This window comes from Micropterus salmoides, unplaced genomic scaffold (assembly GCF_014851395.1).
Source record: "Micropterus salmoides isolate LMB-PRFRI ecotype aquatic unplaced genomic scaffold, ASM1485139v1 Ms_hic_scaffold_8, whole genome shotgun sequence".
In the NCBI taxonomy this organism is placed as follows: domain Eukaryota; kingdom Metazoa; phylum Chordata; class Actinopteri; order Centrarchiformes; family Centrarchidae; genus Micropterus; species Micropterus salmoides.
Genome location: NW_024044570.1, coordinates 5294959 through 5317910, shown reverse-complemented (window position 1 = coordinate 5317910; position 22952 = coordinate 5294959). Strand labels below are relative to the sequence as shown.

Genomic DNA, 22952 nt, shown 5'->3' with positions numbered 1-22952 from the left:
TTCCTCATAGGAGTTACTATCAGTTCAGTGTCAGTTAGAGTGTATTATTGTCAGGTAGATATTGTTGAAGTGTAAGCACTGAAAGCAGGTGGAATATATATGTATCCATCTGTATGAACAGTGGATGTGGAAGAATTTATGATTTGAAGAACTTAAAAAGTACAATGTCAGTTTAAGTATAAACGTTGAAATGAGTCACTGAGAGCAGATGAACTCTTATTTCAAGATTAAGAGATGAATGTGGAGGGACTTTTTTTCAGTTTGACAATAAAAACAATTAAAATAAAGGTTCAGAAAAAAAGAACGTGTTTAGTTTACTGATTAAACACAACTTAAAGTAGGCCTAGTAAAACAATGTTTTTTATATGTATGACTTGTGAGGATTTTCTGTAATTACATATTTAAACAATTTTAAATGTGGCATTTTTTAAAGTTTTATTATTTTGTTTTTAAATAATTGTTTCTATGATTGTATTCATTTTATTACTTTCAATACTTTCCCTTGCTAACGTTTATTTATCCACGCATGCGCATTACAGCAGCCTGTCAATTCGAAACCAAGCGAGGGAAAACAAACCGGACCACTGCAGCCGTAAGTTTTCCTCTTTTATTATCAGCATGTAATGGTGTGTTTCCGTTCCCCACATAATGACTGCTAAAGATGGTCATTCCACTACGATTGTCCTTTTATTAACTGTATCCGAAATGTTGTAGTTGTTTTTGTGTTGTTTTGTTGGTGCTCGCAGTCTTCCGTTCCCCACAAATCATGCTAATTTCCATGGCATGCAGTCCGAGGGGAAATTTGAAATATTATTTAAATAACGTGCTGCATTATGGATTGTATGTTTGCCGAATTTGCCAATTTCGTTTATTTAGTCATAAAAACATGTACATTATCTTCTATTTTCGATGCATGGCTGCAGAGAATCAATACAACTTTAAAGCGAATGATTTTTGAATGGAGTTCACTTGACGTTCGACTGAACGACAGAACAGGGTAACTTATAGCTCGGTCGCTACGCGTTCTTACAGTTTTCCTTTGTTCACTAGCTTACTTCAACACTATATATAGTCTGATATGTATACCTGTCATGTAAGATCATTATGTGCCTTGACTGGTAACGTGAGTGTTTGCTAAAGTTGGCTAGCAGGCTAACTAACTAAGCTAACAGTTAACTTGTTGTAGCCGATCTTTAGATATGTGAAGTAACTGTGCATGAATGAATCGGTTTATGGTCACTGTTCATGTTTGCAGTAGTTGTTTATTACTCTTCCTTGACACGGACGGTGACAGGTGGACCAGCAGAGCAATAACTAGGTAACGTTAACCTTTTATACAGTACCTAATATAGCGCCTTAGCTCCGTTGGTTAATTATCTTAACTTTTATCAAGAATTACTTGACGATGGTGACGTTATTCTACTGCTGATTATAGTTCTGCTGGCTCATGGCTCTTATAAACAGCATGTCACTGGTGTTCTGCTGGCAGATACCACTCTCCTTGACTGGTGCTTTGTGGCTGGCACTTTAACCTGCAGGTCTTTGGTGTTACACTAGCACATACCACTTCCCACTGATATGTTATGATGGCTTACATGTACCATGTCCCTGTTCCGCTGACAGATAGCGTTCATCCCATGAGTGGCAGGTGTCTACTTACCTGCTACCTGCTGGTAGAAACCTTAGCCTCTGTGGAATAATCTAGTCCTGATTTGACAACTAGACAGAGTCTGGTTTTTGATCTGGACCTGGTCTAATGTGGTCTACATGCGAAAAAACACATAAATTGTAATTTTCACAAATAGAATGAATGGTTTCACAAATATGAAACTGCGTTATAAAGACTCTCCAGCCTCTTTGGGAAAATCAAGTCCGGATTTGACAGCTCTAGGCATAGTGGCTTTTGATCTGGACCTGAGTTTCCCTTAATGGCTAATCAGAAGCTAACTCCAGCAGTGTCCTGCTGGTGAAAAGTGGCACCTGCCAGTGGAACTAGATGCTGTTTTTAGGTGGCATGCAGCTGTACCAACAGTGGCATTTGTCACCGAGAATACGACATGCCAGTCGGAGTGGTATGTGCCAGTGCAACACTAATGACATCGTGCTATATGTCAGTTGACTTGCCACGCATTGGCAGGGTGACCGACCCCATAGAATCGCCATGTAACACAAGTATGACATCATCCACTTTTGGATTTTGACATCGCTTGCCTATGTATATGTAATATCTTCCTCCGTTCATATAACTTTGTGTTTTTTTTTACTCCTCATTCTTCATGTGACGGATGTCTTAGTTGTTTTAGCATCTCGACCTGTCATCTCCACCATCAATGAAACCAGTATTCAAAACAAACACCAGAGATGCACCACTGCCTCTTTGTTCCCCAATGAAATTAGTATACCTGTCGAGTTGGTTTTCTGTGCTTATGTAATTTTACACTTTTGGTTTACTATACCTTTAATTTGACCTTATGCAGTGATTCAGTGTTTGAAATAATATGATGTATCTGCTGTGATTTCCAGCCCTTGATCTGTCTAATATTGGTTGCTTGTAATGTAGGAATTAGAGGGTATTAGCCTCCCTGTAATAGTAATATAGTTTTTATCTATCTATTATATTTATCTAAGGAGTAGAAAAAGATGTCACTGTAAGATGCAGCAGTCTGCAGCCATAATGAGCCACCTTAGAGCTTATTTTCCACCTATTTCTTCCACGATCTCTGTTCACAAAGGTTGTGATTGTGTTCGGAAACAGCCCTGTCTATTTTTACTGCTGATATTTTATTGAGGTGTGCTGCTCGGTTAATCAGATGACTCAGAAAATAGATTTAGCGGGGGTTTTTTTGCTCTAGAGCAAATCATTGCATCACAATTTACTTTGCTTTCTAAAGGAAACAGCAGCAGGTCTTTAATAAAAGTGGCCTCTGCAACCAGTGTCACTAAGATGATTTCCTGTTGAGTTCTTTGGAGTTTATGCCTTGTTCATGTCATGTTGGAGTTAATATAATTATGAGTTTGTGACTTGTAAATAGTGTTCATGTCGCTCTGATATATCCGACTCAGCACTCACTCATGTAAGTACCTGAAAACAAAACAAACGGATGCCTCGCATCAGCTAAGACCTTTGATCAATGTAATTAAACCCAAATTTAATGGTGCTTTATTGTCAATAGGGGTGGGAATCTCTGGGCACCTCACAATTTGATTCGATTACGATTCAGAGGGCTGCGATTCGATTATCGAGCCATTGGCGATGGCTGACAGATCCGGCATCGGGATTGTAAACCCCTGCACCCCCAGGAAAAACTCCTCAAATTTTCACATTATACCATCCTGTGAAAGCAGGTTTTAATGAGCACAAACATTCTTATTATTGTTTTTAAGTATTCGTTGCACCTGCCTCGGAATTCTCTTCTCCCCACACACTCTCACACCCTCACACACACCTACACCTCAGGTAAACACCCCGGCTTCCCCCGCCTCTCTCTGTCTCTCTTCCGCTGGCTGCTCCATTTTCTCCATCAGCAGTATGTTTTATAAAGTCGCCTAAAAGACTGAGAACTAGTCTTTTTTTCGTATATTTCCACCCGCGATCCGTTATCACGGCAGCAGGTGAGCCGCAGGTCGGCTTATTAATGACGCAGCCTATCAAACAACTGAAACCAACATCTGCTCCCTGTTTTGTTCACTGCTGCTTTACCTGGTCCGTGCGTAAAATATCCACCGCGGCTTGTAACGTAACTTAATAGTCTGCCAATTTTTTTAACCGAGTGAAGTCTGCGCGAAATTTTGTAGACATCGCCCAACCCTAGTAACGGTACCAGAAAATGGTGTCATATACTGTAGCTCGTCTTTCATTTGATAGACACGGCTGTCGGCACTAATGTAAATCAAGTCCATATGTGCCTGTGCAGACACATACATTTCATGTACATTTAAAAATACATTTTTATGAAATGATTTGCGCCCACATTAACGTTTCCATGTACTTTTTGTAGAGGCCTCTGTCCACAGCAGTGTTGGGCAGTAACGTGTTACTGTAATAATACTTTTCCCAGTAACTAGTAGTGTAAAGTATTACTATTTCCAAAACAATAATAATATTACAGTCAGTAATCCAAGTAACGCTGCGTGATTGCGTTACCAGCACGCACCATCGTGAAGGTCAGTGGCAACGGACCTTATGTTGTTCAAGTCCGCTGTTAGCCAAGTAGCTAAATGAAGAATGGAGAACGAGGGAGAGAGGTGTTCTCTCCACAGCTGCAAATTTGTCATTATTAGCTGCAGTCCGAATATGTTTTCACATCATTTCATTAAATACGAAATAAGCAAGATTTTATAATGTAAAATATATGTCTGAAACTTTACTGTCAATTTGAACCTAGACACTTTTTCTACTACAAAAAAATAATATGCTAACCTACTGGGTCTGATTGTGACTTTACAGTCAAAGGTCCAATGAGCAATGCTGTATAAAATGTAATATTTATTTATTGTTAACGTATTGACTATTTACAGCTCCTCCCGATTAAAATGGAGGGTCTGCTCTTTATTTGCCCGTTGCCATGGTGAATTGTAGTATCGGAGCAGGCACTTCCATCAGATTCAACGTACTCGGAGTTGATTGAACTTACTTTGATCAGTTGTTCTGGAACCAAAAACTCAGACTTTCCCACCTCAGGCTCAGTCAACTCAGAGCTCAGGGATAAGCTCAGAGTTTGATATTCGACATCAGTATTGGAGCTGCTACGATTAGTCGATGAATCGATTAGTCAGTGGAAAGAAAATTAATCAACAACTATTTTGATAATTGATTCATCGTTTCACTCATTTATTTAAGCACAAATGTTCCTAACTGTAAGAAAATGTTGAAATTCTTTTTCATATATGACGGTAAATGAAGAGTCTTTGGGTTTTCAACTGTTGGTTGGACAAAAGAAGCAATTTGAAGACCTCATTTTTCACAATTTCTTGACATTTGATTTTATAGACTAAATGTTTAGTCGATTTTAATCGTGAAAGTTATCGGCAGATTAATTGATTCTGAAAATAATCCTTAGTTGCAGCCGTAATCAGTATCGCTACCCTGTACATACTGAAACACCAAGTGGGCTGTTTTGCTAAAGCACCGTTGTGGGAGGAGAAAAATGCTGTTTTAGTTCTGGGTGGAGGGCTAAAGCTGAGAAGAAGAGATCATTCAGCTCCTGGATTCTTCTCTCCACTCCTCCTTCTGTGTGGATCTGCAGACAAATATTAATGAGCTCTGGAGTGCTTGCTCATCCTGTCTCCACCCGCCTCTGAGAGTTAAAAGCCGAGCGCTCCCTCCTGCTTTTGAAGTGGCGACAGCTCACTGTGGGACAGATCACAATGCATGACCCTGGCAGCCTCCCGCTGGACAGCTCTGTATGAGCGGGTGAGGACATTGACTTTCATCTGGCTGTGGCGTCCAGGCATTTCTCCTCTTTGCCTTGATGGCTGCAGCATTTCAGAGACCACCTGTCACTTTTTTCACCCTTTTCACCTGAAAACTTATATAAAAGAGAATCCAGACTCTTTACTGCTGAAGAGACTGAAAGAACAGAATCCTTAAGATACATGTTCTTGCGTCAATTGTGCATAAAACTCAGTAAAACAAACTATGTGACATGTTGATGGCTCTGTAATGATATGTGTAAGTCACACTGACAGATTGAATTTACCGCTCAAAGATGAATAATTTTTACATTGAAATAGCAATCTTAAAATTGCAAGAGGCACAACTTTAATTACATTTGAATAATGTCTTACAATTTGTTGGTGGTTTCACTAGCTGTAAGACATCTGTTGTTGGCAGACTCTTTTGTTGTGGTTTTGTTACAATGCCCTCTGCATGCTGCTGTCTGTACTACAGTATTTATACTCAGCCAGAGTTCCTCAAGTACGAAATACCACTCTGTATCCATTTGAGTTTGAGAACCTGTGACAGATGAACAGGAAGTGGCTGTGGTGTAGGTGTTGGAGCAGCATGTCTGTCAGCTACTGGTTCTTCATGCAGAAACACTCACTCCAGCGTGGATACCCTTACGCTGGGACAATCCTCTCTCCAGAGTTATTCTGGTATTCTGATATTCTGGTTATTTCTGCTTCTGTTGAGCCTCTCTCTCTCTCTCATCCCCACAAAAAGAGAGAAAGACAAAGATTATGCAAATGTGGAATAAATAAAGTTTGTGTCTTGGCAAACGTTCCGGCGTCGGCTGAGCGAACAGAGAGGACAGTTTGTGATTTTGACACACAGTGGCTGTTTGTCAGAGATGGGGGGAAAAAAAAAAAGGAAAAAAAAACACCTGCAAGGCAGCGTCTCAACGCGACCGTCACTCTCGGTCTGACATGTTTGTTTTCCCCTCTGCCTCGCTCCGTCCTGATTAGCTGAGATTTGGCAGAGTGGATTAATTCACATCGTCTGTTGATTTCTGACGCCGAGGCATTGTATAAGAAAAAATGACTCATAAAGGAGATCAGTGTTTGTCACTCACTGTATTTTTAAAGTATTTTGTAATAATACAACAATAAGATATGGGTGTAATATCAAAATGTTCCCTACGCCAACGTCACCCTTACACCAAGCGTTGACTGACATTATTTGCTTCAAATGCAAGAACCAGGCCTTCATTTGAAACTTTATTTCTATATATAGTTTTTGCATGTTCTTATATATCATCATATGTTAGTAATAAACCTTCCTGTTTTCTGATCTGCTCAACAGTTTTAATTTGCAGTTGATGCTGATACACAAAGCTCAAAATTAGTTAAAGAATGCTGACTTGAAAGATATGACATACATTTGGCTGAGCTTGTGGATCTTATTACTTAAGTGACAAAGAAAAAGTATATTTGTATGCAGCGTGAATATCAGCAGAACTGGAACCAAAAGTAAGTGAGCTGGTAAACCCATTATTTCGGGAGGCGGCGGGGTGGCCCTGTTGTTGGGATTTTAGCCCCTTTTCCACTGCACGGTACCAGCTCAGCTCGATTTGATTTATTTTGTTGCGGAAAAGGGACTGAAAAAAGATATACTAGTTTAGTTATGGTGGCACGGTGGTGCAGTGGTTAGCCCTGTTGCCTCACAGCAAGAAGGTCGTGGGTTCGAACCCCAGTTGCCCCAACCCTAAATTGTCCTTAGGTGTGGATGTGCAGGATAAGCGGTTGACGATGGATGGACTAGTTTAGTTATAAAACTACTCAATTTTCTGCTGTGCCTTCTAAAGTCATTGACGATGAGAAGTTGCGCTATCTGTGAGTTTTCGTCAATGGGCGTGCCCGTGGCGTCAAAGATCAACTCTTCGCCATGACACAGGGCGAAGTAACTTCAATGTGCATGCTCACATCTGCACAAAACTTTACGTGCTTGATAACTGTCCCGCCCCGTCAAGCAATATTCATTTATGGTCATAGCGGCAAGGGCTATGTAGCGGCACAAAGGAGACACAGGAAGTGACGTATAAGACCTTTATGCAGCGTCCGAAGCGCGTGGCAAATTGACAGCCGCACCGGCAGAGCTCCAGAATATGCAACGTGGTTGCATCACACCCCGTCGCGCTCCAAATGCGAGGGCCCGCACAACGCTGCTTGCAGCTTTAATTTTGAATGTTCTCCCTCAGATTTGTTAAGTGATTCGCTGTTTAGAATCAAGTGTTTCTGCCATTCTGACCATGAAGAAAAGTTGAACCACATAATTAACCATCTGGTTTCTTCCGTTTTCAGTCAGGGACAAAACTCAGCCTTTAAACTTGAAAGAAATAGCGACTTTACATTTATCGTGATAATTATCGATTATCGAATGACATGAAATGTTTTTATCGTGAAAGCATTCTTGGCCATATCGCCCAGCCCTAAGTGACAGCTGTTTATTGGTCGCTGGTGTGTGTGTCGCATTGAACATTACGTTGCGGCAGTTGTACGTGATGTTGCTATGACGACCAGCTACATTGAGGGGTACTATCTCTGGGTACTGTCTGCAATGGAAAACGGAGCACGGCCAAACCGAGTAGAGGCGAGTTTAGGCAGTACTGGTAATGGAAAAAACGGCTTTTTTGAAGCAGAGCAATGGGGGAATTTCTTGCTAATTGTGAAACTGCTGCGATATATGTGTTACCTACACAAATCTGCTATGCTGTTGAGCCTAAAGACTGTATTGAAAGACGGACAATATGTCTCTACTTCCTCCTTATGTACCTGGGTATGGCTGGTAGCCATAGTCTGTGCAGTAGTGATCGGGGTTGAAGCATTTATAGCTTACAATACATGTAAATATTGTTAATAGATATGGAATAACTGCATTTTTAAATAAAAGCTTTCACAATGTATGCCTTCCAGTAACTCAAAGGACATACTCTGCCATTTATGATCAGTGTTACGTTACTGTCAATGAAACAACCCTTCCTGCAGATGTTTCACATTAAACGCCTGACAAAGTACAAGCAGTTGAAATTAAATGAGAGCAGTATTAAGATTACAAAGAGAAAGTTTTTTTTATCAGAGTGGAGTGTGATATGATTCTGTTGTTGTACTGATGGAATCAGTGCTGTGGAAATGTACATTATTCTGAGTTTATCAACTGAGACATTACAGTGCAGGTAATTCCACCCCTCAATTATTTTAGGGAACCTTTCTAAGCATCTCTGTCTTTATTTGAATAACTTCTTTCTTTTATTTGAGAATTATCATAATATATTCAAATGAAATTTCCGAATGAATTAATATGTGTGTAAACATTTGCTCCCGATGTGTGTCAGCCTTTCTTTACTTCCTTACCATGATGGGCTGTAATTTTTATTCTACAAAAAACCTGTGCAGTTAAATTACATTAAGTTGTCATCGTCGTTGTTACAGTAATTACAGATCTGCTGAGTCTGCCGTCTTATCTGACAGCCATAAAGTGAGATTTCATTTTTGCAGAAATAATTTTTTCAGTGAAGTGTACCTTCATAGGAACTTCTTAAAACCTACAACCATCTCCATTAAGCCAATAAAACTGATCACTGTGGGACCTTTTGAACTCTGCGTCCTGAGAGGTTTTCAAGTAGGGCTGCACAATATATCGCCGGAACATTGTCATCGCAATGTGCTCTTGCACAATAGTGACATCGCAGAACAGTGCAATATCAAGCAAGTCGAATTAACTCAACCACCTCAACTTTTTTGCTGCTTGATAGAAAAGGATTAACTTGGACAGTTCTCATTTCAAGTTTGTCAGATGTCACATCATTCACTCCGATTAAAGAGTTCTTGGATACACAGTTTGTAACTAGTGAGTGCCGAGCAGGCTCTGCATGCACAGTGAACTAGCAATCCCAATATTATTCTCGATCAGTTGATCAATTCTTTTAGGATGCTCAATTATTTTCAAATAGAGCAACTGAAGTAATGTGGTGAGACTTATTGTATTTTTTTCATATCGCAATATATATCGCAGAAAAGAAAAATATTGCAATGTTAGTTTTTTCCAATATCGTGCAGCCCTATTTTCAAGTCAGCCTTTCAAAACTGCACAACTTGGAAGCAACAGCTGTGACCTAACATATACAAATCCGTAGTCTTCATTTCAACACTGTCAGGTTTACCATGACATGTTGGCTTACTTTTTTAAGCTTTAAACTAGGCTGCCCCCTAGATGTCAATAATTCAATTAATCAGTAATCAGTAATCAGTCACGAAGCCCACGAGTTGACTTGCTTTTTGTCAGTTGAATCACCAATGTGATGGAAAAGGACGGCAGCTCAGCTCCAGTGCTAAATGTTAGCAAAGTCGGGTAAATAACCTGCTCTTTGCCGTCCAGTGAGACTCACAATTCATCTGACAGAGTTGTCAGCAGCCAGGCTGGAGAGATGCTCTGTGATGTGGAAATATAACGTTTTGACATAGGTGTTAAAATGTGACTCTTACAGGTAAAACATGAGGCTCATGCAAGTTTTTGGGAATTAAGTCTGGTACTGCTGGTGCACTGTAACTGGGTGGGTGCAGTGAATAATATATTTCTCTTAATAGAAACTAAGGTATAAAGAAGAGTCTAAGTTTCTAACATTAACATAGCTATTCTTCTTAACTAGGCTCCTTACATGCTTGCCTATAACTTCTTTGAAGTTGGGTCCCCAATACTGACAATCAAATTTGATTTTCCCCATTTTAAATAGTAAAAAAATAAAAACCCGAAAATCAATATGTGGCGGTCAGCACTGATAATGTGGCGGGCCACCACAAATAAATCAATGTGTGGGCAACACTGAGTTATAATAACAAGTATATAAAAAAGCAAAAAAATATCAACACCAATTAAATAAAGATGGCTGACCACCATTATAGAATATGACATTCAGGGGAGAAGAGCAGAGGTGCTTAATCACACAGCAAAGGCCACATATTTATTGAGTTGCTATTGTTTAGACATCGTGTGACTGAACTGATCAGGACTAAGGTTGTACGATTAATCGTTTTCAAATCAAAATTGCGATTTGAAAGAACGCGATAAGCTAATTGCGAAGATGGCGATAAAAATGCAGGTTAATTATACAGCTATATAAGCAATTATATACAATTACAGTCCTACTCACCAATCAGAGCAGGCACAGGCCGTCTACGTTCTACAACAACAAATGAACTGGAGGAAAACGTGTGGGATAATGGCGCCAGCCGAACCGACACAGGCAGCGGCTGTGCTGCGGTTTGTCCGGTGTCAACTCACACAAGTGTTTCAGCAGCGGAGCGTTTAGCCTGCACGTTGTTAACAAGTTAATTTGTCATTTTGTGTCCTTCAACTATGGATAACCGCTCTCTGTGAGCACGTTCTGCTCCGCTCTGTGGGAGCTACATATCCTACATGGAGCCTTTCAGAATAAGAGCGTTTGATTTTGCTTACATGTTCGGATTGTGCTTATTTGTTCAGATTTTGCTTATTTGTTTAGTTGTCCTTCTGCTATGGTTAAGAAGGCTACGTAGTTAAATTGTTTCTTTTTTGTCTGTTTAAACTGTTTTTATTGTTGATATACGATCGGGATTCTGTGTCAATTGCACCTGTGGCACAGGTACCGGCACAGTGACTTTCTTCACCATCAGATCTGTTAAACAGGACACATTAGACTCTAGTCGACAGAATCTAAAGTGTCTAAAAAATGAGTTTCAAAGCAAATTCAGTATCAGTTTGGTTGTGTAAGTGCTGTGCAGGGAGTCTGTTCTATAAGCTCAGCTGGATGTTTGAGAACATTTGATGTTTTAGGTTCTCACGCATCAGAATTGACTGCTTTGTATAAAAATAAAGTAAATTACACTTTTCAGTTTTGGATTGTTGATCAGATAAAGAAAATACATTTTACGACGTTGTGCTCTTGGATATTGTGATTGTGGTCATTTTTCAGTTTCTCAGGTTATAGACAAGTCAGTTAATCTAAGCGTTAATCAATAATGAAAATACTAGTTGCAGCCCTAATTATTATGTTGTTCATAGTGTGGCATGCCATCCTGTTTCTGTTTTGTGTTATTGAACCTGTGTCAGCTTCCTCTTATCAGCTGCTGCTGATGTGAGAAGGTTCATCTCTCACTGCCCTCTGGGAGGATTTCTCTGAGTCCTACTGCAGAGGAAACTCCTTCAGTCTGCATGGAAATAAACCTCTTAGATCTGTGTTTTCAACCTGAGGGTGAGGAGATAAGACAGATGATTTGTGGGGTTGCAAAGATAAAAAACATCTCCACTACACAGACCGACATTGTACCTCCTCCAGTTCTTCTGAAATACTGAATATTTTAAGCCTCTTCTGATGAGGAATGAGATGAAACGGCATGAAAAGAAAAAATGTTCTTCAGTTCTGACTTCAACAAGGCACCAACTCTATCGGGGTTAGAGGGTTTAATTCCTTGTTACTCATCAACAAAAAATGTACACTGCTTCAATATGTGCAGTAAGATAATATCAGCCAATAACATCGACGTGCTTGTCTGCAAAGACCAAAAGGTACATTTACATCAGGTGGACCCTCGCAGCTACACAGACGTGGAAAGCGTTACTTAAAACTGCATTAATTCAGCAAACTGTAAACCCCACATAGACACGTTAATCGACAACGTTGATCTGTCGACGCGTTGTTACAGAGAGGCTGTTTAAGGGAGAGATAGCAATCTTCTTATTAAGAACATTTCTGGTTGTTCATTTCTAACTGCAGTGCACTGCAGGAAGTGCTGGGGGAAGCCTGCCATGACTGCTTGACTGTAAGACTACTCACGAAGAAGAAGCTTTCATGCAAGAAGCGGAAAGCAATGGGAGAAAGAGACAGAACGGTTTTGTTTTTATAAGTTTCAGGCGCTATTTCATTAGTAAATACAGTTTTGAGAAGTTTTGAGCCGAGAAATCAACTGTGTAGAATTTGAATATTGTCAGCCTCACGAAAGTTGATGTTGAAACGTTTTTGGGGTTGAGAAGCTCCACAAGCGCCCGTGAGGTTAGCGGTGCCGGCAGGCCGCCCAGTCACGCCCACGGAGTCCCTTGTTCCCAGTTGCACAGACCACTGCAGCAGCAACAACAGAGCAGCAACGACAGAGGGAAGAAAGGCCACAAATGTAAGATAGTTTCAATGTTTGTACCTCTGTTATTTTGTCTTTACAATCTGAATAATGGTTTAAAGTAAACGAAGGAACATGATGTGGCCTACAGAACATTCTCCACTGAGTTATAACTATAAGTATTATGAAAGGGGACTGTTGCTTTATTGTTCTTAATAGACATTTCATTGTTAGTGTACAGTTGTAGTTATAGTACTTGCTTTTAATTTGCTTTTATTTTATATTGTTCCAATGCAAAAATCTTTGTTAAAAAGTTAAAAGTTTTAAAGTTAGTATAAATCAGTGAATTATAGGAGAATCCTACTCTTGTCTTCTTCCCTGGTTTCCCCCTGACGTTGATACTTGTGGTTATTCTGAATAGTAAAGCTCGTTCACTTAATGGTAACGTTAGCGAGTTAGGCTGTGTGTTGGAGATCAGTAATTTACTTGTAAGATATGTTAATTAGTTAAATTGGTTAGGTTGGTTTGGTTAGGGTTAGGGGGTGACAAAAATAATCGTGACTAATCGAATAAATAATTAACAGATTAGTTGACCACTCAAACAATCATTAGTTGCGGCCCTACTGTTAGCAACCAGCTGCCCTCTTTGGAATCTCGGACAGCAGATTTTCAGCAATTAGGAAAATAGTTTGACTAAGGTCCAAAGTAAAGTTAGAAGCAGCAACCAAGTGGCTTTTTAAAAAATGTAACCTTCTACTTTTTTCTTATCTTGGAGGAAGTCTAATGTGGATGAGAGACAATTTAAACGGGAGTGTCTGTCCTGTGTCTTTCTGTCCATCTGTTACTTTTTTTTCTGCTCTCGTCCACAGAGTGCCTGCGACTCTGTGCTGAAGTGTGGTTTTAAAAGGTTTTAATAAATGGGGTTCTTTGAGAGCTGCAGAGCTGCTCTCCCTTGACACACTCCCTCCACTGTGCACCTGCAAGCTGTTCCTGACCTGATAAAACCCCCTGAAATCACCTGCTGAGCTGTGTGAGTTTATTTTTTATTTATTGAATAGGTGAAACTGCTGGAGCATACGCCTGCGGCAGCTGGAGGCTTTATGTTGTAGAAAATGAACCTTCAGGTTGCAGCCAGCACTGAGCTGTGTGTGTTGGAGTTCTCCTCTGTCCATAATTAATGAGTGTGCTTTGGAAATTGGAGATTGTAAAACAGCAACTAAATATGCGAGTTAAGAGTTTAGTTTGTTTCTCAGTGGATGGTGGGAGTCATGTACAGTGCACTGTGATGTTGTGCTGTTTATAACTGTACGTTAAGTTTTGTGATTCTCTGAATGTGTCGACCGTGAACATGAGACGAGCAAAAATGACAGCTATATGATAAACTGAAACTCACTATAAAGCTCTATAAAACCAGAATCTGCAGATTCAGCTGATAATTCTCTGTAGGTTCATCCCTACAAGCGACCCCTTTTCACGTTGTCACATTGGTTTCACATTGTCATTTGATAAATATTGATGATAGCCACCTTAAGTGTAAACCTACGGGCGCAGGTGCCAGATCCAGGCTGTAAAACAATTTCATATGGCACCTCACATGTTTAGAATTTAAATCTAACATGCAAATGAGTTTACTTTGTTCCAATTTAGACTTTTCTCCAGTCGTGTCTTTTTGACTCATTGTTGGATTTTCTAGTAAGCCTGGAAAATTACAATAAACCTAAATAGCACATGACGCATACACAGTTTAAATTGTACTAATGTACACGCCTCTGCAATTGCCCCTCGGGATAAATAAAGTGTTTTGAAATGGAAATTGCAGAATACAAATTGGCTTTTTTTGTTTAAGACATCAGAGCTAACAGGTGACTCCTCAGATTTGTTGCAGTGGTAACTTTAAATTTATTGCTTTCACATTTTACAAAGACTACAAACAGCCTTAACTTTATCACAATTTTTCCATCTGTGGTGTTAAAGACTTCAAATGTGTTGGTTTGTTGGACCAACAGTGCGAAACCCAAAGATATCCAGTTTACAATGATTTAAAACAGAGAAAAGCAGCAAGATGTCACATGAACAAGAGAATGTTTGAACCAAAATGATCAGAATTGTGGATTCACTTTCTGTCTATCAACTAATCATTCAATTCCAGCTGTATATGGCAGGAATCAATCGAAAATCGATGATGAATAAATTAAATTACTGCCATAAATAGATGTGACTGCTATGGAACATTGTGTCTCACTCGGTGGCACTCGAGGAAGTCACATTGTCTAATGAGGGGATTTTACTTTTGTGAAGCACTTTGAGACCTTGCTCTGAGAAAGGTGCTATATATTATATTAAATAAACTTCACCTATTTATTTACTCAACTTGCAACAATCGAGTGTCCTCCCAACATAATGGTCATGTCTGGTTTGCAGTCCTAATTGCTTCTGTTTGGAGATCTATCCTCTGTCCTTCTCAGCCGCTCTGTTCCTCATGAATGATGTTGGGATGGGATGAACTTGAGTTACCCTCTATGTTAATGAGTGTCCCGGAGCAGCTGAGCAGTGGGTTTCTGTGACGCTCAGAGGAGCAAGAAGGACGCCGTCTGTTCGGGGTGGCCCGCCCGTCATTTGGCAGGGATCGGCTGCTGTCCCACCGCGGGGATCAGCAGACTGTTTACAGCCGACTGGTGGTCTCTGATATGTTGCTGCTCTGTGGGAGGGACTCTGACTAACAGCTTAGTCTGTACCGTTCACAAATTAACCAGCTACTGGAGGCTACAGGCCAGCTCGCTGCATGTATAGTTAAGGTCCTGCAGGTCCAGGTGTCAGGATGTTATCACACAGGTGGGTTTTTGTGACTTTGCCTGCAGGATACAGTGTGGCTATGGAGCTGCCAATGGAGATGCAAAGTCAGAGGTGCCACTTTTTACACAAGTATTTTTCATTGTAAATCAACATTTGAAAGATTTCTTTGAATGATAACGTTAGTGTTTCTCAGGATTTAATGAAGCTATATAGGTGAATGTTACAGTATGCCATCTTCATTAAGTTTGGGTTCTAATAGATGGTTAGAAATCCCTAAGCTAATTAGTAATTTATCTTTTTTAATTAGCTGGCAGCAGATTAGATCAGATATAACTAAATGTTAGTTCGTAAAGCCAAATTGAAACTTTTGGGAGGTTGGAATATCTCGGTAAACTTTTAAGCACATCATCATATGTTTTGAAGTCATCATCCGTTATAAATGGGAGCCTCCATGATTTAGGGTATTCCTGTCTGTGTGAGAAATAAATGGTAGCTAGCTGAAGCTGCTGAAATGCATCATTGTCAACATTGGAGCATAGGGTCATCAGTCAGATCTCAAACACATCAAGCATCAACATCATTATTTCATTATAAAACAACATTTAAACATGTAACTTTCATTTTTGAATTTCACGATTATAGTTTATTGTCCGGTATACCAATAAATGTATCCGCGCTAAACTGATTAATATTTCTAAAGAAACTGAGCAAAGTTTACTTTACGATCTCGAGCCACACCAGTGTTTTAGCTGCGTTTCAGAGTTGATCTCTGTCTATACAACGACTGAACACGCACATCTAATGGCCATTCACGTACACTGGGCATGGCCGTGCTGGTGTCAACAGGAAGCTGTTTTTTTATTTTTTGAATCGATATGATGGCCTGGAATATTGATACAGTATCATGGAAAAATGTAGAAAGATATATTGCTGTATCGATTTTTTTTGGCACACCCTTACAGTACAGAAGTGTTATTTGCACAGTACATAATATTTTAATTAAAATACCAAAACAAAAACACTCAGTAGCTTTGTGTTTTTTCTTTGCGTAATACAACATCTGAAATCATCTGAAATCCTCCTCTTGCTGCCTTGATATTCTGCCAACAGGTTTTTTCAAAAATGTTTCTAAATGCATGGCCTCAGATCTACTACAAATTGTCAACATGTCTCTTTCCTCAGGTCTTTTCCCACAGGCCCTAAAAAACTGCAGTCATTAAGCCACTCTTAAAAAAGAGCAATCTAGACAGTTCACTAATGAGCAATTATAGGCCCATATCAAATCTCCCATTTTTAAGTAAAATCATTGAAAAGGCTGTTTTTCAACAGCTTAGTGCTTTCTTGGCACTAAATAACTGTTTTGATGTCTTACAGTCAGGTTTTCGACCACACCACAGCACTGAGCTGGCTCTTGTCAAGGTCTTCAATGACATCCATTTAAACACTGACAGTGGCAGAATTTTAGTCTTAGTATTATTGGATCTCAGTGCTGCATTCGACACGGTCGACCACAATATACTACTAGACAGACTTGAAAACTGGGTTGGACTTTCTGGCACAGTACTAAACTGGTTTGAATCCTACTTAAAGGACAGGGACTACTTTGTGTCTATAGGTTATCACACATCTGAGCTGACAAAAATTACTTGTGCCTCCATTCTGTGGGACCTCTTTTGTTTAACATTTATATGCTTCCACTGGCTCAGATTATGAAAAACAACAAAATATGTTACCATAATTATGCAGATGACACACAGATTTACATAACCATTTCACCAGGGGACTATGATCCAATACAGGCGCTGAGTAACTGTATTGAACAAATCAACGATTGGATGTGCCAGAATTTTCACCAATTAAACAAAGATAAAACTGAAGTTATTGTTTTTGGAGCCAGGGAGGAACGATTAAATTTAAGGAGCCATATTAAGACAATTACAAAGTCAGCCTACTATCACCTGAAGAATATATCAAGGATTAAAGGACTTATGTCTCAGCAGGACCTGGAAAAGCTTATCCATGCATTTATCTTCAGAGGACTTGACTACTGTAACAGTGTCCTTACAGGGCTCCCTAAGAAATCCATCAGACAGCTGGAGCTGATTCTGAACGCTGCTGAAGACCAAAAAGTGGATCACATCACTCCAGTTCTGAGGTCTTTACATTGGCTTCCTGTATGTCAAAGAACTGATTTCAAAATCCTGCTGTTAGTTTATAAAGCACTAAATGGTTTAGGGCCAAAATACATTTCTGATCTTCTGCTTCGTTACGAACCATCCAGACCAGATTTTTCTTTTTATTGATAACTTACACTGCACTGTAACTTTTACTGTGCTGTTTTCTTTTTCTTTGTTTTTAGCTTTTTATCATTGCTTTTATCCATTTAACTCTTTTAACCCTGATTGTAACACTGTAACTTTTATTATATTTTATGTTGCTTTTAAACTTTTTTTTATATTTCCCTGTTTCTTATATGTTTTATGTAAAGCACTTTGAATTACCTTGTTGTTAAAATGTGCTATACAAATAAACTTGCCTTGCCTTGACTTTGCGTGACTTGTAACACCCAATCAGGAAGCCATATGTGCTACCTCCATTTTTGGACTATTTTAAAAAGAAAACGGGGTTGGCATCGTTTTCAAACTTCTTCGTTTTAGGTCTTTGGATTAGCCGTTTTCGTCTGGACGGGAGGTGCAGACTTAGCAAAATGAAAAAGTAGTAGTGTGGATGTAGCCTCAGACTGATTGTACTGAGTCCTGGGACAACAAGTAACTTTCTGAAATCTACAGCTTAATCCAATGTATTTTTCTATATCATTAATTAATAAAAAATCCATCTAAAACAACACAATACTGGTTAAGATAACTTGCATAATAGAGTGTTGTCTGCATGCAAAAATTTAATTATACATGACTTTGTTTTGATATCGGCATTAAATCGGCCATCGGCTGCCTGCTCTCTAAATATCAAGCATCGGCCATAGATAAACCCAAATCACTTGACCGTTACTGAAAACCTTTAGTTTGTGAACCCTTTTCCATTTTTTTTCTGTGTGACTTCTTTCAGCGTTCCTGTATTTTCATCACACTTGTTTATTTTGCGTCATGGTTGATGAAATCTAAATTTCCTTGAGTTTTAGTTGTTTTTTTAGTATAGTATAAGGATATTGTGTTTGTCTGCTTGCCTTTTGTGTTTTCATAAATTGCAGTGCATCTCTCTCAGACATCATAAAATACAGTCTAACTTGACAGCATTTTGACTTTCAGAACAAAGAATCTGACCAGACACTTGTCAGCTTAATGTTCTTAACAGTTTTTGTTTGTTTTTATCGGTGTGACAGTGACACCAGAAAGACAGACTAATTTAAGTGTTTAAGCCGCTGAAATTTCTCTGAGCTGCCAGGTGAGCTCTGGCTGATGAACCTGCAGCTCAGTGAGGTTTGTGTTGTTTCGGGGGCTGACAGAGTGACTTGTTACTACAAGTAGTGTCATGTAGGTCGTGTGGTACCTTCACACAGAGCAGCTCTGGACTCATGAATGAATCACTCATTGTGCTCTAATTCAGGCCTCCGGCTCCTCCCCTCTGGTCTAAATCAGAGGTTTATTTGATTTTTATTTTTTGCTGGCTGGGTTTTCTGCCTGACTGAACAGCTAACTGTACGCCTGAGTGAACAGCTCGTCTGCCTCGCAGGCTGTTCCCGCTCAGCCGTCCTCAGTCGACAAGGTACCACCGAGGGACTCGCCAGTCAAATCTGTCGGAAATTAAACTAACGAGCTCTGACAGGAAGCAACGTGCTACCTGCTGGGAGCGCGGCCAACGCTTTTCTGGGTTTCTCTCTGAAACGCCTCACAGACTTTAACCCTCCCGCCGCGCTGTCGACATGGATCTGGTGTTTCCTGTCAGAGGTTTTGTCCTGGTGGTAAGTTGTCTGTGGTGGAGGACAGTTAGACTAGACTTCAAACCAAAGACCTTAAACCAGAGATCACAGGTTGGATCAGTGTCTGTCAGCAGATGTGTTTCCTGAATTCTTTCAGATGGCAGAAGCTTGAAATCACTGACATTCACTTCTGTGCAAGCCGGATAAACATGAACTTAACATTTTCAGATGTTTTGTTAGTGACCTCATTATTCAACAGACCTAGAATCAGTCCCATTAAACCAGAGACTGAACTCTAACCCAAAGTATTTTTCAATTCATGCCCTTCAGGACACCTTGATGTAATGCCTGTCCTTGTGCTGTCGGAGGGGGCGGGGCCCGGCGCCCAGGTACCATCACACCTGACCAGGATTCCCTTCTCGCTCATCAGCACCAGCACCAACTACACCAACAAAACAGTCAAGGTTTGTTTACAGCAGGATTGTAATCAGAGAGGCTTTTAAATTTCACACAGTGATAATACCGATATTTCTCTCAAAGAAAGAATCTACAGCATCTACTCTTTACCTCGTTACCACTGAGCTCTCAGCCCATTTACGCCTGGCATTAAAAAAGCTTCCGCTGCCAAGCCAGCTCTGGAGTAGGGCTGGGCGGTATATCAGTATAATGAGGTATACCGATAATTTCAAAAGAGATATAAAATTAGACAATACCATTTATATCAATATAGTTTGATGTTGAGTTAATTCCTAGGTCTGTGAGTGTGAAGAGAACTGAAGGAGGCAGATTCAATAAGTGAGTGACACTCAAGTATAATTAAAATGGTGAAATAAGAAACAAGCTAAGTTACTACAAATAGTAAAAACATGGCCGCTAAAACAGACCAACGCCCAGCCCACTTAGCAGAAAATACCGATGTATATTTCATACATTTATGCCTAACAGGACCGGGATATGACTTTTTGGTCCATATCGCCCAGCCCAACTCTGGAGGTGGTAAGGCACACATTTTCACCATATTGAACTAATGCCAATGCGTTGCCAGTAAAGTACCGGAAGTTATTATACAGTCTATAGTTGTAGGGTAGTAGAGGGTGTATTGTTCTGTTGTTTGAGCTAGGGCTAGATCTCGATCAGATCTCAATGTGGACACTCGCGGATATTAATGCTAGGTTAAAATCATATTTAGATACAATCTGGATACGAGATGCATTTTAATGCTAGGTGTATAAGGCCAAGCTGTGTATTTCTCTGCCTCTGAATCCTGACCTGGTTCTGAGATGTCTATTGTAAGACCCAGTTTACACCAGAATACCAACAACTCACTCTGCGCTGCTTCATTTGAATGATCCTCCCATCTGTGTGCCATGCAGCTGCTCTACACAGTACAAGACGACAAAGACAAAGCCAAAGACAATTTCTGTGCTGGTTATTTCCACAAAAATGGACCTTAATGTTTTTGTTATGGACGTTTGTGCAAAAGGTAATTAGGGTGAAAAAAAAACATTTAAATTGTGCAGCCCCTCACATGTACTAAATCTTTCTGTAGCGTTCAAGAAGGTGTTTTTCTGTTTTCTTGTTTTTTTCCTGCACTGATGTCCATGTACTTTTCTCTTTATTCCCTTTTCATTTATCTGTCACCTGCCACCATCTGTTCACATGCACCTAGTTTCACTCTTTGTTTTCTATTTTTTTTTTATACATGATACTATTGTTTTAATAATCCGTCTTCTGTCTCACAGCTCATTGGCCTAAGGCGCTCATCAATGCTGCTCAGGTTTCTGATGTGGCTTTGATCAGTTGACGGCCCTCAGTGAAATTCTGCAGAGCTTCAGTCAAGGCCAAATGTTTTTTCAATTTGTCTATAAGTTAAGTGTTTCCTATTTCTCCAGGGGAAGGTGGTTCTTAAAGGGCCGCTGGTGTTTTTAGCAGCTGACAACTTCATCCTGAAGACTGTCATCCAAGGTAACACTCAACATGTGTTTGTGTTTGTGTGTGGATCAGGTGTGCACTCGTACCTGAATTTAGTCCCAGCAGCAGCTGCCTTCTGGGTTCTTTGTCTTTTATAAAGCCTTTGTCTTTTATAAATTAGTTTTCAGAGCAGGCTGGTACAGATGTAAAGGTAAGTTCAGCACAGTCAGGCAGTCACAGAAGGAAATAATCTTTTTGTTTACTTGGTTGGAAATTTTGAAAATTCATTATTAGAAGAGGAAAAACCTGAACTATAGTGATGAATCATTATGTATTGATTAAGTTCTTAGACTTATTTGTGGTCTTTATCATATATTCTCTCTGGCACTCAGTACACTTAATTAATAAACAATGTGGCTTTTCAGTCAAGTAATTTTTTGGATACACTAAAAAAATTTAATCTTTACTCGCTTACCCTGAAATGTTAACTTCATTGAAGGACTGCCCTAGTGAGTTAAAAAAAACTGGATATACAATAATTTCCTTCAATTAAATTCCGATAAAACAGAGATGCTCATCATTGGCCCCAAGCATTTGACCAAACATATTGTGCCATTGACAGATTGCCTCGGTTTATCAGATCAAATCCACAAAGCTGGTGCAATCATGTTTTTATCATTTCAGAAACATTTCTAAAATCTGACCTTTTTTAACTTTTAAAGATACTGAGACCATTTTACATGCTTTTATTTCTTCACGTTTAGACTACTTTAACAGTCTCTTTACCTGCCTGAATCGAAAATCTATTGATCGGCTACAGCATGTTCAGAATTCAGCTGCCAGGCTTTTAACTAGACCTAGGAAACGTGATCATATCACTCCTGTTTTGGCCTCATTAAATCGGCTCCCAGTATGTTTTAGTATTGATTTTTAAGATTTTACTTATAACATTTAAGGCTTTACATGGTCTGGCACCTTGCTATATCGCTGACCTACTAGTACACTACATACCAGCTCGTAACTTGAGATCGTCGGGTAAGGGGCTTTTATTTGTCCCAGAGACCCGGCTGAAATTGAGAGGGGACAGAGCCTTCGCAGTTAGGGCACCGAGGCTCTTGAACAATCTACCCGAGGAAATTAGGTCGGCTGAATCAGTAAACTCTTTTAAATCCCTTGTTGAAACATACTTTTATTGGCTTTTACATTATTTTATTTGATGTATATTTTGAAGTAACATTTGTTTTTTGTATTGTTTTACATGTTTTTATGTTATAACTGCTTCATGTTGAGCACTTTGTAACGTTGGTTTTAAAAGTGCTCTATAAATAAAGATTGTTATTAGTATTATTATTATTATTATTATTACTCATTTTGAAAAATATATTTTTTAAATCAACGTCATTTACTCATCTGAAACTGAATGTAAAAGTCAATGAACATCTTTTTTTGCAGAGTTGGGACTGAAATAGTAAAATGTGACAGTATTGTTTTCACATTACCATGCCAGGCAAGCACTGGTCTGCTCGTCAGTTGCAATTTGGGGTTCGATGACACTAAGAGATAAAATTTGTCCTTTGCATCAGTGCATGCTGGGAGCTTTCCTACATGCCTCTCTTGGGATACTACAAATAAATACTTATTAGGTTGACTCCTATTTGAAGTTCTAATATTTATCTTCCATCACCAGCCTAATTTAATCAAAATAGGAATAACTTCTTAAGTCAAATTCTAAAATAAAGCATTTTGAGAAGACTAAATACACAACATTGTTAATTATTATTGCAATACACATTGAGTTAACCAGTCAAGACCAGAAAAAACAGGATTAGTGTTGCATGAAGCTTTA

At 39.4% G+C, this 22952-nt stretch overlaps 1 protein-coding gene across 1 annotated transcript in view; it reads left to right on the top strand.

Moving 5' to 3' along the window:
- Nucleotides 1-538: 538 nt before the first annotated feature.
- Nucleotides 539-22952, top strand: part of LOC119894166 (protection of telomeres protein 1-like) — a 72505-nt gene continuing 50091 nt past the window's right edge. The window contains 3 exon segments of the mRNA XM_038706730.1: nt 539-592; nt 19526-19659; nt 21088-21160. Of these exon segments, the coding sequence (XP_038562658.1) occupies nt 19540-19659; nt 21088-21160 (193 nt within the window). The 5' untranslated portion in view covers nt 539-592; nt 19526-19539.